This window comes from Pristiophorus japonicus, chromosome 13 (genome assembly GCF_044704955.1).
Source record: "Pristiophorus japonicus isolate sPriJap1 chromosome 13, sPriJap1.hap1, whole genome shotgun sequence".
In the NCBI taxonomy this organism is placed as follows: Eukaryota; Metazoa; Chordata; class Chondrichthyes; family Pristiophoridae; genus Pristiophorus; species Pristiophorus japonicus.
This window is the reverse complement of record NC_091989.1, coordinates 116459201-116477174: the sequence shown is the minus strand read 5'-3', so window position 1 is coordinate 116477174 and position 17974 is coordinate 116459201. Positions and strand designations below refer to the sequence as shown.

Genomic DNA, 17974 nt, shown 5'->3' with positions numbered 1-17974 from the left:
GATCTAAGATAGCTTGATTCCTTGTAGGTTCTGTAACATACTGTTCTAAGAAACAATCCCGTATGCATTCTATGAATTCCTCCTCAAGGCTACCCCGTGCGATTTGATTTGACCAATCGATATGAAGGTTAAAATCCCCCATGATTACACCCGTTCCTTTTTCATATGCCTCCATTATTCCCTTGATTATTGCCCGCCCCACCGTGAAGTTATTATTTGGGGGCCTATAAACTACGCCCACCAGTGACCTTTTCCCCTTACTATCTCTAATCTCCACCCACAATGATTCAACATTTTGTTCATTAGAGCCAATATCGTCTCTCACAACTGCCCTGATATCATCCTTTATTAACAAAGCTACCCCACCTCCTTTCCCATCTTGTCTTTCTTTCCGAATTGTCAGATACCCCTGTATGTTTAATTCCCAGTCTTGGCCCCCCTGCAACCACGTTTCTGCAATGGCCACCAAATCATACCCATTTGTAATGATTTGTGCTGTCAACTCATTTACTTTATTTCGAATGCTGCGTGTGTTAAGGTAGAGTGTTTTAATACTAGTTTTTAAACCATGATTTTTAGTTTTGACCCCTCCTGCAGCCCCTTTATATTTATACATATTGTCCCTTCCTATCACCTTGTGGTTTACACGTATCCCAGTGCTACTCTGCTCTGTTGCCTCCTGACTTTTGCATTCTTTCTTGGGGTCCTGTTCATCTGAGCTCTCAACCACTCTAACTAGCTCAGAGCTCTCTCCTGGGTTCCAAATACTCCTTGCATTGAGGCACCGAGCTTTCATGCTTGCCTTTTTATTGCACTTTGATGCTTTAGAATTTTGCTGTACAGTGGCCCTTTTTGTTTTTTGCCTTGGGTTTCTCTGTCCTCCACTTTTACTCATCTCCTTTCTGTCTTTTGCTTTTGTCTCCTTTTTGTTTCCCTCTGTCTCCCTGCATTGGTTCCCATCCTCCTGCCATATTAGTTTAACTCCTCCCCAACAGCACTAGCAAACACTCCCCCTAGGACATTGGTCATGGTCCTGCCCAGGTGCAGACCGTTCGGTTTGAACTGGTCCCACCTCCCCCAGAACCGGTTCCAATGCCCCAGGAATTTGAATCCCTCCCTGCTGCACCACTGCTCAAGCCACGTATTCATTTGAGCTATCCTGCGATTCCTACTCTGACTAGCTTGTGGCACTGGTAGCAATCCCGAGATTACTACTTTTGAGGTCCTACGTTTTAATTTAGCTCCTAGCTCCTTAAATTCATTTCATAGGACCTCGTCCCTTTTTTTTACCTATATCGTTGATACCAATTTGCACCACGACAACTGGCTGTTCACCCTCCCTTTTCAGAATGTCCTGCACTCGCTCTGAGACATCCTTGACCCTTGCACCAGGGAGACAACATACCATCCTGGAGTCTCGGTTACGGCCGCAGAAACGCCAATCTATTCCCCTTACCATTGAATCCCCTATCACTATCTGCTGCAGAATCCCTCATCCATGCCTTTGTTACCTTTAGGATTGACTATTACAATGCTCTCCTGCCTGGCCTCCCATCTTCCAGCCTCCATAAACTTGAGCTGATCCAAAACTCTGCTGCCTATATCCAACCTCGCACCAAGTCCCTTTCACCCATCATCCCTCTGCTTGCTGGCTCCCGGTCCGGCAATGCTCCAATTTTAAAATTCTCATCCTCATTTTCAAAATCACTCCATGACCTCACTCTTCCCTATCTCTATAACCTACTCCAATCCTTAAACCCGCCAAGATCTTTGAGCATTCCAATTCTGGACTCTTGCGCATCCTCAAATTTAATCACTCTACCATTGGCGGCCGTGCCTTCAGCTGCCTAGGCAGTAAGCTCTGGAATTCCTTCCCTAAATCTCTCTACCTCTCTCTCCTTGAAACCTACCTCTTTGACCAAGCTTTTGTTTCTGTCCTAATATCTCCTTATGTGGCTCGGTGTCAAATTTTGTTTGACAACGCTCCTGTGAAGCGCCTTGGGACATTTTACAACATTAAAGGCGCGATATAAATGTAAGTTGTTGTTGTTTGTTTCCTTAAAATACACAGTTGCAAATTTCACCACCATTTTTGTTTGAAGTTGTTGACGACATCTGAAGTACAAAGGTTCTGCATCCCTTCAGTTTGAGTGACAGCAACATTGGATCACTGCTGGATGGTAGATCTTTATTTTGCCCATGTTCTGTTTGAATAACTCACTTTGGCAAAAAAGAGACTGAACAACACAACAGTTAATATTCTGAAACCTAAGGGGATTAATTTTGTAGTGCTTTCGTTAATACATTGACATGCAATTCCTTGGTGTGATATTTTATTACAGTTGTTAAATAATTTTATTACAAGTTATCAGTTGTTAATTAGTTTATTTTAAACGGTCTGATTCACACACACACACGCACAACAGTGACTACACCTCGAACATAATTCACTTCCTGTGGTGCACTGAGGGAAATCGCAATGATGCGAGTGATGTTATACAAATGAAAATTCTTTCTTTGATGACCTTTGAAAGGCAGGGAGGAATTTCCCAAGAGCTTCACCTTTGGTTAGGCACCTCCTTTGGGAGGCTGAGTGGATTGGGTCCAATTACACTTGACCCTTATTTGGAACAAATTTAATCGGCCAATAGTCTCGTAACATTCCATACTTTCTTCTGCTCCGAAATATTCCCTGAGGATTGGCTCCTCAGAGAAATTAGAGTTTTAGTGGCAGCTCGCTTCCAGGAAAATTCCCCTCAAAAACATTGACTGCTGTACGAGACCCCAAGGAATGTTCACATAACAGCTGCTGCACCTGCTGCAGCAAGAGCTTTTGACAAAGGAGCTGTCGCACTTTTAGCAGTGAGATGATGTTACTTCACTGATCTTCACCGTTACACCCTTCACTGTGTAAAACACTTTCTTCAATTCAATTCAACCCGGAATGTGAGACAAAACAAAATTAGAAGTGGCTTCGTGGGGAAAATTTACTCTAGCACAAAGCCAATTTTTACATGTGCCTTACAGAAATTTAGCAGGAAACTTTCACAAAGCCTAAACCAGGTATTAGTTCAAAATGGGTACTGAAAGTGCAGACCTAAACATACAACAATTTCACTGCGGCCTCACTTAAAAACACTTTCAATATTTTGATAATATCCCAACTAATTTTGAGCAAACAGCTTATCATGTCAGAGACTAATGTTTAGAGAGCGGATTCGATATTCTCTAGAGAGACAGCATTAATTCATGTACTAAAAACACCAGGATGGGGAAAAATATTCTGAACAATAGTGGCCAGATTTGATACAGAGGATTCCTTACAAAAAACAAATACCTAAATACTTTATACCTCCTAATTTGAATTATCTGATTACTTTTTTAAAGCACTGAATTTCACTTTGATGTGCCATTTACATTGCTATGCCCCTAGTTAAAGCCCATCCCTCAGAGTCCTTTGTTTTGCCCCTATCTCAGTCTTTAACTCTGATCCTATTCCTAATGTTCTTCATTCTGCCCCTGCCTGCCCCAACATTTCCAACTGGTCACTGCTCCCTCCTCACAGAGGCAGTAACTGAATAAATGCAATCATAGTATCTCCAGGGTGTGATGTCACACTTACAGTGGCAAATCACATCACCCAGCTCTTGTTTGCCCCTGGGACAGTCACAAATTCCAAGAAGCTGAGACACAAGAAAATCCAAACTTTATAGCTGCGTTTTTAAAAAGGCAGATTAGTCAGGCATGCCTTCTAACCCTTCGATTCCTGGCACTATCCATGATAGCCGCAGAAATGTAATGTTTCCTTGTAATTCCAAGGTTTTCAACAGGTACAGTCTTGATGTACAAGAAAGCATGATTGACCCAATAATTACCAAACAACATTACAGTGCGAGTCAAAACTTGAAAACAGAAAAATCCTTTCAAAATAAAGCAACACGGAACCAACTGTGTGAAACTTGTACAGGAGCTGTGGAATACAAAGTTAAACAACTGGACGTCCAATTCTTTGTAACAGGGATGCACGAGGGTCACCGCAGTTTTAACACTCAAAAAAAACATAATTAATAATTTACCAAATGACACACACTTCTAACTGCATTGCACAACCACAAGTGAGTTAGACACCGAGATCTGCAGCAGCAGTTCTGTATCAGAGCCAAAAATCTAGCTATTGCGTAGTGAGTTATTATCTACTCTTTATGTTTGTAGTCATTATATTCTGTGAAAATGTGGTACAGCAGGTCGCCCAGATTATAGTGGATGACAATATATTATTCAAGTCATAATTCCCTTTTTTAAAGAGACAAAGACAAAGCTTTCAGCATTTAAAAGTTCATTGGAGCAAGTGTGTGACGAAAACAATGCAGTGTAGGAACAGGTGCGTCAGTGAGAATTTCTAAACTCCTTATTTGATCAGTTAGTGGGTGTCTTATGTGCAGCGATTTCCGGGCTCGCAGCATGGAAATTGTTGCGGTCCCGGCCTGCAAGACCATCAGCAGCCGGGGCCATTAGAGGGAGCAGCGTGTGGCGGTATACCACTGCAGGGAGCAGCGCATGCTGCTGCAGGAGGGCGACGGCTGATTGCAGTGTGGGCAGGTACAGCAGGAGCGGCGAGGTCGGGGTAAAGGAGCGGCAAGAGTTCGTAGAGGGATGTGATCGGGGCCCAGGAGAGGCAAAAGTTTGGGGCCCAGAAGAGGCGAGAGCCCAGGGGCAGCATGGGCCAGCCCACACTGCGATATGTGTGCGCACTAGGTCCGTGCAGCAGAGCTGGTCTCCAGTCGTCTTGGTTAATCCTTGCCACTGGACCAAGACCTAGCTCTGTCAAGCCCGTGTGGTCGCTGGGGTGCAATGGCCACCACATGTTAAAAAAGTCCACGCACAGGCATCTTCCACCCTTCAAGATGTAGTTCGGGATCCAGAATATTAGGTCCTTCATTGAAAAACCTGTGAACTCATCCCTTTTCGGCGTGGAAGCAAGTCATCCTCGTTTCGATGATGATGATGATATATGCATGCACTCTCGTCCTGGCCTCACCCAACAAAACATTCTATTTGCTTGCTTGATTGCTGTTCCACAGTGATTGAACACGTTGAGCATCAAATCTACCACTCCCTTAGGTGCTTCATCGAAAATCGCTACCATGCTCCACCTTACCGTTGACAAGCTCCCCGCTGGAGTAGAACTAAACTACAGAACCAGTGGGAAGCTGTTCAACCTTCGCCATCTCCAGGCCAGGTCCAAGACCACTCCAACCTCTGTCATCGAGCTACAGTACGCGGATGACGCCTGCATCTGTGCACACACAGAGACTGAACTCCAGGACATCGTCAACGTATTTACCGAGGCGTATGAAAGCATGGGCCTTACGCTAAACATCAGCAAGACAAAGGTCCTCCACCAGCCTGTCCTCGCCGCACAGCACTGCCCCCCAGTCATCAAGATCCACGGCGTGGACCACTTCCCTTATCTCGAGAGCCTCTTATCAACAAGAGCAGGCATTGACGACGAGATCCAACACCGCTTCCAGTGCGTCAGTGCAGCCTTCGGCCGCCTGAGGAAAAGACTGTTTGAAGACCAGGCCTTCAAAGCTGTCACCAAGCTCATGGTCTACAGGGCCGTAGTAATACCCGTCCTCCTGTATGGCTCAGAGACGTGGACCATGTACAGTAGACACCTCAAGTCGCTGGAGAAATACCACCGATGTCTCCGCAAGATCCTACAAATCCCCTGGGAGGACATTAATGTCCTCGTCCAGGCCATCATCCCCAGCATTGAAGCACTGACCAGCTCCGCTGGGCAGGCCACATAGTTCGCATGCCAGACACAAGATTGCCAAAGCAAGCGCTCTATTCGGAACTCGTCCACAGCAAACGAGCCAAAGATGGGCAGAGGAAACGTTACAAGGACACCCTCAAAGCCTCCCTGATAAAGTGCAACATCCCCACTGACACCTGCGAATCCCTGGCCAAAGATCGCCCTTAGTGGAGGAAGTGCATCCGGGAGGACGCTGAGCTCCTCGAGTATCGTCGCCGACAGCATGCAGAAATCAAGCGCAGACAGCGGAAGGAGCGTGCGGCAAACCAGGCTCCCCGCCTACCCGTCCCTTCAACCACTGTCTGTCCCATCTGTGACAGAGACTGTGGTTCACGTATTGGACGATACAGCCACCCGGAAGCAAGCCTTCCTCGATTCCGAGGGACTGCCTATGATGATGATCATCATCATTGAAAATATGCATTGTCCGGTTTTTCTTCCTATCTGCAGTACTTTACACTTGTCTCCCTTAAATTGCATTTGCAATGGTTCTACTCACATATATTTTGGCCAATGTTTTTTTGGACTTCTCAAGCTGTTTCTTACAAATCAATTGTCCCTCATAGTTTGGTATCATTACTGTACCTGAAATGGAACCAGCGTATGATGGTATATAAAGAAAAAGACTCGCATTTATATAGCACCTTTCACAACCTCAGGATATCCCAAAATGCTTTACAGCCACAATCACGTACTTTTTGGAAGTGTTGTCACTATTGCAATGTAGGGAAAAGCAGCAGCCAATTTGCGCACAGCAAGCTCCTACAAACAGCAGTGTGATAATGGCCAGATAATAGGTATTAGTGATGTTGGTTGAGGGATAAATCTTGAACAGGACATCAGGGAAAACTCCCCAGCTCTTCTTCGAATAATGCCATGGGGTCTTTTACATCCACCTGAGAGAGAAGATGGGGCCTCGATTTTAACATCTAATCGGAAAGTGGGGCGGGGGGGGGCCGGTGGTGTCTCCGACAGTGCAGCATTCCTACAGTCTACATTTTGCACTCAAGTGTCTGGAATTGGGCTTGAACCTACAACTTTCTGAGACAAGAGTGCTACCATTGAGCCACGGCTGACACCTAAATAGAACCAATAACTCTTGCCACATTGCTCAGCATTGGTAGACAACACAGCACACAACCTGAAAAGATCCTAGGCAGGATTGCAATTGCTACCATCTATCCTGCCATTTTTGTTCTACTAGCTAGAAGGAGGGAAACAAATGGTCTTGCTCTTCTGTATTTCAGTCATTGATAAAAGATTCTCTTCCTGTTGTGAAACTTGGGCATAATCATCATACTAACTTGGCAAAGCATTACCAAGAATACCAAAGTGCAGTAGTGCTGTACATTAGCGTTTCAATCACTATGACAGTTATTTTTAGAGATTAGGCAGCAATGCTCTTTTAAAAAAAGATTACAAGGATGTTACAGTGCCTTGAACTGCCCAAACCACAGCGGATTATTCCGCTTTTTTTTTCTTTATTTTTATTTGACCACATCCAGCAACGAGAGAAAAGAATCTCAAAAGGCAAAGGCTGTAAAATATACTTGGTGAGAATCTTTGATGCTTGCTTGGATTGTTTCATTTCCATCATTTTAAGATAGGGAGGTGTTTTAATATTCGTGCCCGAACTAGAGGTCACAGTCTCAGGATAAAGGGGTCATCCTTTTAATACTGAAATGAGAAGGAATTTCTTCACTCAGAGGGTTGTAAACCTTTGGAATTCTCTGCCCCAGAAGGCTGTGGATGCTGAGTCATTGAGTATATCCAAGGCTGAGAGCGATAGATTTTTGGACCCTAGGGTTTTGGGGAATGGGCAGGGAAAGTGGAGCTGGGGTTGAATGTCATTGAATGGAGGAGCAGGCTTGAGGGGCCTTATGGTCTACTCATGCTCCTAATTCTAATGTTCTTATGTTCTTAAAATTACTTTTAAAATAAATGGATTTGTTTTTGTTGCTTTTCTTCTTTTCCTCTCAAAGTCAATCACCTACGACCCAATTCAGTTGCAAGAGTTGAACAGTCTAACCCAGCTCTTAACAGAGAACACACGTGCAATATGGGAATGGGCCTCCCTCACAAGCTACAGGCAGCCTCCTTTCAATCCAAGATGGTAGATTAAAATTGGTGATGTCACTTTTATGTCTGTAAAGTACAACAGTGGATGCACAAAATGTTTACACTGTGTCCACTTAACCTAAAAAATGCTCAGCTGTTCAACTATACAACATGGGTTGCATTTTGGAGAGAGCATTCTGATTTACAGAAGGTCAGTGTCTTTATGGAGAACATTTGGTCCCTGTGATCTCTTGGACTGGTTTCCATTGCCCGAAGGGGTCGGAGAGGAATTTGCGAGAGTATTTTTTCCCTTATTGGCTCTGGTTTTTTTTGCCTCTCCCAAGAGATTACATGGCTGATATATAGGACACTGGTGAGACCACACCTGGAGTATTGTGTACAATTTTGGTCTCCTTACCCAAGGGAGGATATACTTGCCATAGAGGGAGTGCAACGAAGGTTCAACAGACTGATTCCTGGGATGGGGGGATTGAGTAGACTAGGCCTATATTCTCTAAAGTTTAGAAGAATGAGAGGTGATCTCACTGAAACATACAGAGTTTGACAGGGTAGATGCAGGGAGGATGTTTCCCCTGGGTGGGGAGTCTAGAACCAGGGTCACAGTCTCAGAATAAGGGGTCAGCCATTTAGATTGAGATGAGGAGAAATGTCCACTCAGAGGGTGGTGAATCTTTGGAATTCTCTACCCTAGAGGGCTGTGGAAGCTCAGTCTTTGAGTATATTCAAGACAGAGATCAATACCTTTTTGGAATTTAAGGAAATCAAAGGATATGGGAATAGTGCAAGCAAGTGGAGTTGACGTCGATCAACCATGATCTCAGTGAATGGCAGAGCAGGTTCGAGAGGCCAATTGGCCTACTCCTGCAGCTATTTCTTATGTTTCTTATGTTCTTATGTTTGGGGGTGGTGGGGGGGGGGGGGGAGGGGGGCGAGGAGGAGATGGCAGGAAATGTTTAGCCATGATGTTCTAGCTATGAGTGTGGGGCAGGCTTGATGAGCCAGCTGGTCTTTACCGGCCCATCAATTCTATATGTTTTGTTTATATAAATCACCAGGGTGGAGCAGTTAGTTACACGTGGCAATAATAGTACTGCGCGGAATTTAAGGTGATATACGTCACAGAAACATATTGCCATAATAGAACATATTGAACTATCAAACATACTGGGATAGGTGTAAATTTGTATAGCTGATTTGTCACTGGTTCACTTAGCATATCAATATCAACAGTAACAATACAAAGTGCATTGGATCTACAGTTAATCTCATCTTTATTATTGAAAAGGAAAACATCCAGTTAACTGAAATGATGCTGTAAACAAGAGGAGTAACACAATGCCTAACTCAGCTGAATATTTATTAAATGAATAATGTTAAAATAAACTTCAGAATTTAACTGTAAACTTCGATTCAAGTTTATGAACTGATTGACTTAGTGGAGTGTATATTTTAGAAAGACTGAGTTTAGATCTGTTCCATCACCTGACTGGCTTGATTCCAGTTCTCAGTAACCATCACTTGCATCACTTCAGAGATCCTTCCACAAATGACAGCACCAACAGTTATATTTTTCACCCCATTAATCTAAACACGCACAGATCCAGGAAAATCACTGGATCGAGACCAAGGGCAGGAAGACGGCTAGGTTTTCCCCTCCTTAGCCCAATCATATTGCTCCCACTGGCATTGACTAATTCAGCACAGACCAGGGAATGAAGCCGAGACCTTTCTGGCCTGGGTAATTCAATAGCACACGAGCCGTCAAGAGAACTGCAAAGAATTTCCAAAGACCTAGTCAAGTCATTGCTATCGGATCCTCAGTTAATAGTACACCTATTAGAGACTAATGAGGAGGGTGGGAAAAAATAATAAACTTGGTGAAATTATAGCATGGTACAATTAAATTTAACAAGGGGGGTCATCTTGTGGATAGATTTGTAGACATTTGCTTTCCAGAAAAGTTTGGTTGAAGCACTTAATTGCAAATGCAAGTTTGGTACAGTACTGGGGGCAGACAGCGTGGAGTTCTGCTATCACTCTGCACACGTCGCTGGTTATGGGACAACAGAGGTGAGCGTGCACATTTAAACACATGCTCCTTGGCCTCCAACTGCCAGTGAACAGTCGGCTCTTTTCTAACGTCAGAAATTTAAAGGCAGTGCAGTGGCTTTGAAGTGGTTACAATGTTATCAAAACTGAGGCCATCTCCTCTGGGTATGTTCACAACTATAGCAGTCTCTGACTCCAGTTATACTGATCATCTTACATCAGTGTAACATAGAAACCACTTCAGTGCAACATTCAAGATGTGTACTGTCCGAAGGTTATAAGTTAGTCTTGAGGACACAGTGTTTATGGATCCACAAACAGACTGATGTTACACGGGAGCTAATTATAGAACGATTGACAGAAAGTCACCAGTCAGAGACCATGGGGGGGCGGTGGGCAAGGAGGCAAGAGGTATATCAGGAGTCAAAGCACTGCATTCTCTGGGGGTGGGTGAGGAGAGTCACCTTGGCTACTCTCAATCACTTCCTTGTTACTGAACAAAATTGGAAAAAGCCTGGAAGCAGGTAATACTCGCTCCTGCAATATCGTGCATAGAGACCTAGAGACAGGAAACAAAGAAACAAAAAAGAAAAACGCTTGCATTTGTATAGCGCCTTTCATGACTGCAGGGCTTTACACCCAATTAACTACTTTCTAAGCAGCGCCTTTCATGACTTTACAGCCAAGTAAGTACTTTCTAAGCATAGTCACTGTTATAATGTAGGAAATGCAGCAGACAATTTGCACTCAGCTGGTCCCACAAAGGGCAATGACCAGATAATCTGTTCTAGGTGTTGGTTGAGCAATTAATATTGGCTCTGACACTGCGGAGAACTCCCCTGGATCTTCTACGTTCATCCAAGAGTATAGACGGAGCCTCAGTTTAATGTCTCATCCGAAAAATGACACTTCCAACAGTACAGCACTTCCTCAGTACTGCACTGGAGTGTCAGCCTAAACTATGCGCTCGAGTCTCTAGAGTGAGACTTGAACAGACAACCTTCTGACTCAGAGGCGAGAATGCTACTAATCAGCTACAAAACCTAACAAAGTGCTTTAAAATCAGAGATAATGCTTTAGAGCAAGAGCTAGCAAGGGCCAGGAGCATGGGAGTGAGTGCACAGGATTGCAATGGTCTTTGCACCAATGTCATTCACTTCGCAACATTGCCCACGAGGTAGTGTGGTTACAGTAGGTTACAATGTGTGCCAAGCTGCCCATATGTTCAACATATGATTATTATACATATTGCTCTGCATATCAGCACTGGGCCACGAGGTGATAAGCAATCTAGCCCTGGCACTCTAACTTAAAAAAAAACATTCTCAGGATGTGAACATTGCTGGCAAGGCTGCCATTTATTGCCCATCCCTGGTTTCCCCAAGAAGGTGGCGGTGGGCCTTCTCCTTGAAACATTGCATGTAACAATTTGTTACAATTGAGTAAGCTTGCTAGGCCACTTCTAAGAGCAGTTAAGAGTCAATGATGTTGGTGTGGGACTGGAGCCTCTATAGGCCAGACCAGGTAAGGATGGCAAGTTTCTTTCCTGAAAGAACATTAGTGGAACAGTTGGGAGTTTATGACAATCCGACAGCTTCGTGGTCACATTTACTGATATCAAAGTAAATTTTAATTCTCAAACTGCATGGTTTCGGACATGAGGTAGGTACAATCCAAAATCCTACCATCACATGCACTATCTTAGTCCCTAGTTTCGGCAGGACAAATACAGGATCTTAAACAAAAGCAAAATACTGCAGATGCTGGAATCTAGAATAAAAGCAGAAAATGCTGGAAATATCAGCAGGTCAGGCAGCATCTGTGGAGAGGAAGCAGAGTTAACGTTTCGGGTCGATGACCCTTCGTCAGAACTGGAGAGTGTTCGAAAAGAACAGATTCTTAAGGAGCACTGAAAGGGGGAGGGGAAGAAAGAACAAATGGGAAGGTCTGTGATAGGGTGGAAGACGGGAGAGATTAGAGAGACAAAAGGGATGATGGCCTAAATTCAAATGGTAATGCTAGGAGTTAGAAAAACATTAGTCAAGAAAGGATGTGAATTGTGGGATTATGACCAACTGCTATTAGAAACAAGGAGAGAAAAAGAAGGAAAAAATCAGGCTCTGAGGGCGGTGGCGGGGGGGGGGGGGGGGGGCGGAGGGGGCGGAGCCAAAGATTGGCAGCAGTTACAGTCTGAAATTTTTGAACTTGATGTTGAGTCCAGAAGGCTGTAAAGTGTCTAAACAAAAGATGAGGTGCTGTTCCTCGAGCTTGTGTTGAGCTTTGCTGGAACAGTGTAGGAGACCGAGGACAGAAAGGTCAGAGTGGGAATGGAGTGGAGAATTAAAGTGACAGGCAACTGGAAGCTCAGGGTCAGACTTGCGGACTGAACAGAGGTGTTCCGCAAAGTGATCACCCAATCTACGCTTGGTCTCCCCAATGTAGAGGAGACCACATCGTGAGCAGCGAATGCAGTATACTAAATTGAAAGTACAAATAAATTGCTGTTTCATCTGGAAGGAGTATTTGGGGCCCTGGATAGTGGGAAGGGAGGAGGTAAAAGGGAAGGTATTGCATCTCCTGCGTTTGCACGGAAAGATGCCGTGGGAAGGGGAGAGGTGCTGGGGGTGACTGTGGAATGGACCAGGGTGTCGCAGAGGGAATGGTCCCCTCGGAATGCTGAGAGGGGAGTGGAGGGGAAGATGTGATTGGTGGTGGGATCACGCTGGAGGTGGTGGAAATGGTGGAGGATGATCTGCTGAACATGGAGCTGGTGGGGTGAAAGGTGAGGACAAGGGAAACCCTGTCATGATTCTGAGAGGGAGGGGAAGGGGTGAGAGTAGAGCTGCGGGAAATAGAACAGACACGGTCAAGGGCAATGTTAACCATGGCGGAGGGGAATCCTCTATTGAAAAAGGAAGACATGTCAGAGGCACTCGTGTGAAAGGTGGCGTCGTCAGAGCAGATGCGACGAAGACGGAGAAACTGGGAGAATGGAATGGAGTCCTTACAGGATGTGGGGTGGGAGGAAGTGTTGTCCAGGTAGCTGTGGGAGTCAGTGGGCTTATAGTGGATACTGGTCAAAAGCCTATTCCCAGAGATGGAGACAGAGAAGTCGAAGAAGGGAAGGGAAGAGTTCGGAGATAGACCATGTGAAGGTGAGGGAAGGGTGGAAATTGGATGCAAAATGAATGACATTTTCAAGTTCAGGGCGAGAGCAGGAAACGGCACCGATGCAGTCATCAATGTACCAGAAAAAGAGGTGAGGGAGGAGACCGGAGTAGGACTGGAACAAAGAATCTTCCACATATCACACGAAAAGACAGGCATAGCTAGGACCCATGTGGGTTCCCATAACAACATCTTTAATTTGGAAGGAGTGGAATTAAACGAGAAGTTATTCAATGTGAGAACAAGTTCAGCCAGGTGGAGGAGAGTGGTGGTGGATGGGGATTGGTTGGGCCTCTGCTCGAGGAAGAAATGGAGCGCCCTCAGGTCATCCTGGTAGGGAATGGAAGTGTAGAGGGATTGGACATCCATGGTGAAAAGGAGACGGTTGGGGCCAGAAAACTGTTGAAGTGATGGAGGGCATCGGAGGAGTCGTGGATGTAGGTGGGAAGAGCGTGTCAAGGGGAGAAAAAATAGAGTTGAGATAGGAAGAAATAAGTTCTGTGGGGCAAGAACAGACTGAAATGATGGGTCTACCGGGGCAGTCCTGTTTGTGGATCTTGGGAAGGAGGTAGAAGCGGGCTGTGCGGGGTTGGGGAACTATGAGGTTGGTGGCTGTGGAGGGAAGATCTCCAGCGATGAGGTCAGTGACGGTCTGGTAAATTATGGCTTGATGTTCAGTAATGGGGTCATGCTCCAGAGGGAGGTAGGAGGAGGTGACAGAGAATTGGCGATCAGCCTCTGCAAGGTAGAGGTCTGTTTGCCAAACAACAACAGCACCTCCCTTATTGATGACAAGGTTAGGGTTGGATCTGAGCGAGCAGAGTGCTGCAAGTTCAGAGGGAGGTAGGTTGGAGTGAGTGAGGGGAGAAATTGAGATGGCCAATGTCCTGTCGGCAATTTGCAATGAAGAGATCTAGAGAGGGTAAGAGGCCAGAGGGAGAGGTCCAGATAGAGCGAGAATTCTGAAAATGGAAGAAAGGGTTAGCTGTGCAGGGGTGGGAGGGGGAGGGGGGTGAGGGGAGAAGACTCCTGGCCGAATAAGTGGGCATGGAGGCGAAGGCGGTGGAAAGAGAGCTCAGCATCGTGCCGAGCTCGAAATTCATTGAGGTGGGGGCAAAAGGGGATGAAGCTCAGGCCTTTACTGAGGACAGATCATTCGGGGTCAGAGGGGATAGTGAAAACACGGCAGGGGGTGAGGTTGGAAGAAGGGATGGGATCAGAGGGAAGTGTGGGGAAGAAGGTTCCAGAGGGGCGTTGGTGTTCAAGAGTTGTTGAAGTTTACGATCCTTGACACTTGAAAGGAAGGAGAAAAGTTTTTGGTTAAAGCGCTGGATGAGGCGAAGGATGAAATGGAATCAGGACAGCTTAGAGATAGTGAGTCGGTGCTGCTGGAGAGAGGTCGAGAGTGTGCATGTGGAGGCGCATAGCATTGAGTGTGGATCCCAGGATGCGGTGAGAGCAGTGGTTGGAGGAACGTTGAATATCTCGGAGATAACTAATCCTAGTTGGATCCAAAACATGAAGGGTGGAATTTCAATTAGAATCCACGTGGATTATGTCTGAGGCAGAGACAGTTACTGAGGAAAGAGATGTGGCTGTGAAAGCGAGTCTTGGCAGATACTTGATCAAACACGAGAAAGGAAACAGAAAGCAAAGGAGATGAACAAGATAAAAGACACAAACGGAAATCCCTTCTGAGGGAGGAGCAGAACTTCTTCAAGGTGGGCATTCCGAGAAGAGAAGTGGCAGTGAATTAAACACTAATACAAAAGTAAAATACTGCGGATGCTGGAATCTGGAATAAAAGCAGAAAATGCTGGAAATCTCAGCAGGTCAGGCAGCATCTGTGGAGAGGAAGCAGAGTTAACGTTTCGGGTCGACAACCCTTCGTTAGAACTGGAGAGTGTTTGAAAAGAACAGATTCTTAACAAGCACTGAAAGGGGGAGGGGAAGAAAGAACAAAAGGGAAGGTCTGTGATAGGTTGGCTCTGGGTTGAGTCCAAAAGGCTGTAAAGTTTCTAAACGAAAGATGAAAGATGAGGTGCTGTTCCTTGTGCTTGCGTTGAGCTTCGTTGGAACAGTATAGGAGACCGAGGGCAGAGAGGTCAGAGTGGGAATGCAGTGGAGAATTAAAAGTGACAGGCGACTGGAAGCTCAGGGTCAGATTTGCGGACTGAACGGAGGTGTTCCGCAAAGTGGTCACCCAGTCTACGCTTGGTCTCCCCAATGTAGAGGAGACCACATCGTGAGCAGTGAATACAATATACTAAATTGAAAGAAGTAAATCACTGCACAGGATCTTAAGTACTAATTGTCATGTATCTCACATTACTGTATATAACTGTATCTTACTATGCTATACATGACTGTAACTGGATATGACCTGTAACAATAAGCATACCTTACCACCAGGGGTGCACTTGCAGAAGACACTCCACACCTGTCCCACTGAGGTATATAAAGGGAGGTCTCAGGCAAGTGCAGCACTGGAGAGCTGGAATTAAAGGTGCAGGTCCTGAGTGACCTTGATTTCAGCATGTGTCTCGTGTAAGTACGTACATTAGAGTCAGGACTTAACACTAATTATTACCAGAAAGTTCACGTGATGTCACAGGGAGACAATTCCAACTATCACTACAGGGGGACCATTTGATTCCAACGTACCGAAGTTAATACGTTTTAAAAGGTTCTGCATTCATCTTGGAGGAAAAAAAATCCTCCAAAGACTCAACAAAGACATACATTCCAACAAGGCCCATGGGAGAGAATGTATTAGATTTAAGGTTCACCACTGTAGCCAGAATACCCTTTGAATAGTTTCAAAGATGCTGTCTGCTGGCACCTTTGAAATGATAATTGCACATTCCTGTGTGTGGGAACCATTTAAAATGCCTGAGCAGGAGGACAAGGTCCCCTTAATGCTGCAAGTGTTTCTGGACACTGGGGCCACTCCTGTGTCTAATGAGAGCAAGTCACTTATGAAATTCAAGTCGGATGACGCATTCTTCGGATTGTTTGAGGATATAAGGCTTTGTTGTTTGTTCTCTGATTGACAGTGAAAGTTGTCCCCCTGAGGCTGGAATTACACCCCCCCCTCCCCCAGACCAGCACACCTGTGAGAAAGGAGAGTAGCTTCGCTGTACAACCTTAGCTGGGGAGGGGCTGTAATTTAAAAAAAATACATTTCCGAAGTGTTTAAATTAAATGTTTAAAAAAAACAGTAGCATCAATCAGGAGATGGTCTCTCGCCACGGGCAATGGTGAAGTCGCTGCGAAGACTTACCTTCAGCGGGGAGTCCAGCAGCTTGTGAACTCCCGCCACTTGGGCTATTAAAGGGATCGTTTCGTAAAAGTTATAAGTCGGCGGTCTCCTGGGCTCGGGGAAGTTGGTGCAAATGAACGGGTCCACGTCGTCCAGATACTGCACCCTGCACGTTATAGTCGCCATGGTCCCGAGTGCCCTCACACCGCAGAGGGAGCCGGCTGTAGGAGGAGAGTCCCTCGGAGAGAAGCTGTCAGCGAGTGGCAGTGCTGAGGGGACGAGAAGTTGCCACGATTCCACTCTGTATCTCTGATGTTACATTAAGACTCAAACTTCGACGCAACCAGGAAGTAGAAGTGAGTCAGACAGCATCTTAAAGGGGGCATGGCATCAGCACATGTGTGTCACCGCCTGCATTCAGAAGCTCTCGTCCTCGGATCTCCGCAACCTGCCAGGCGTTATTTTTAATTTATTTTTTTGTTGCATGACTGACAGCTTGTTGCTATTATGACCGTTCGTCTGAAAATAAACAAGGCACAGAGTCCAAGCCGGATGTGTTCCCGCCACTGGAGTAGGTAATAAGTCACGGACAGCAGAGAGACTTAAAGATTATTCCCACAGGGAGATTACAGGGGCCTTATTTACTTGCATGTAAACCCTATTTCGAAGCTGAAACTTCACTTAGTGAAATCCTTGGTGCTGTCCTGTAAATGGCACAATTCAATTGCCTGTTGGAGTGAGTGGAGTGAATGTATAATATGAAGAGATGTTGGGAATTCTCCTGGTGTCCTGCCCAACATTCCTCCCTCAACCAATACCCCCAAAACAGATTGACTGGTCATTCACCCCATTGATCTCTGTGGGATCTCACTGTGCACAAAATGATTTTCCCACATAACTGCTTTTAAAAGTAATTTGTTGTATGTGAAGTACTGCGGTTTCAGGGACATGGTAAGGAGCTATAGAAATGCTACTTTTTCAGTCAATTATTATTTTTATGTTAATATAATATTTTTATTAATTGTTTTTAAAAAATCATAATATGGAGACTATTACAAGATTGACAGTGCTTTGGCTATTTGTTATGTCAGATATCTTGTCTCTCAGCTCCCTCCAAAATGAAAGGTCATCTTGATAAGTCGATTATGAAAATAAATTTAATAGTTGAGCGCAATGGCCCTCCCCACCCACCATGAATATTTAATGCTGCTTACTGGTATTTATCACAGAGCCTTAAGTGAAATTTGTTTTTAAAAAGTTAACCATGATGTGTTTGGAATTTGGAGCCTTACAGGCAAAATGTCCCATTCCTGTTCATGACACACATGGCAGCCTTGGTTGTCTTGCTAAAGACGAGTCTGAGAAGGTCTCATATTTACAAATGTGCGAGGACATTCACCATAGAATCTTACTCACCCTAATGTCCTTCTGAGAAGGGCACCACCCTCTTCTACCCAGTCTGATTTACATATGACTCTAATTCACATCATGTTGTAAAAACAATCATTATGTAAGAAGACCCACTACCACCTTTTCAAGGCAGCAAGTGATGGCTAATAAGTGAAGCCTTGCTAGTGTCGCCCATATCCAGAGAACAT

General features: G+C 45.1%; 1 protein-coding gene across 2 annotated transcripts in view; it reads right to left on the bottom strand.

Moving 5' to 3' along the window:
* The window catches only part of fhod1 (formin homology 2 domain containing 1), a 447258-nt gene extending 430479 nt beyond the window's left edge, over window positions 1-16779 (bottom strand). The window contains exon 1 of one of the 2 annotated variants that reach the window (XM_070897918.1): window positions 16398-16779. In XM_070897918.1, coding sequence (XP_070754019.1) covers window positions 16398-16562 — 165 coding nt within the window. In that variant the 5' untranslated portion in view covers window positions 16563-16779. The remainder of the gene's footprint in view (window positions 1-16397) is intronic. The other variant, XM_070897917.1, reaches the window with a different exon arrangement.
* Window positions 16780-17974: the final 1195 nt, after the last annotated feature.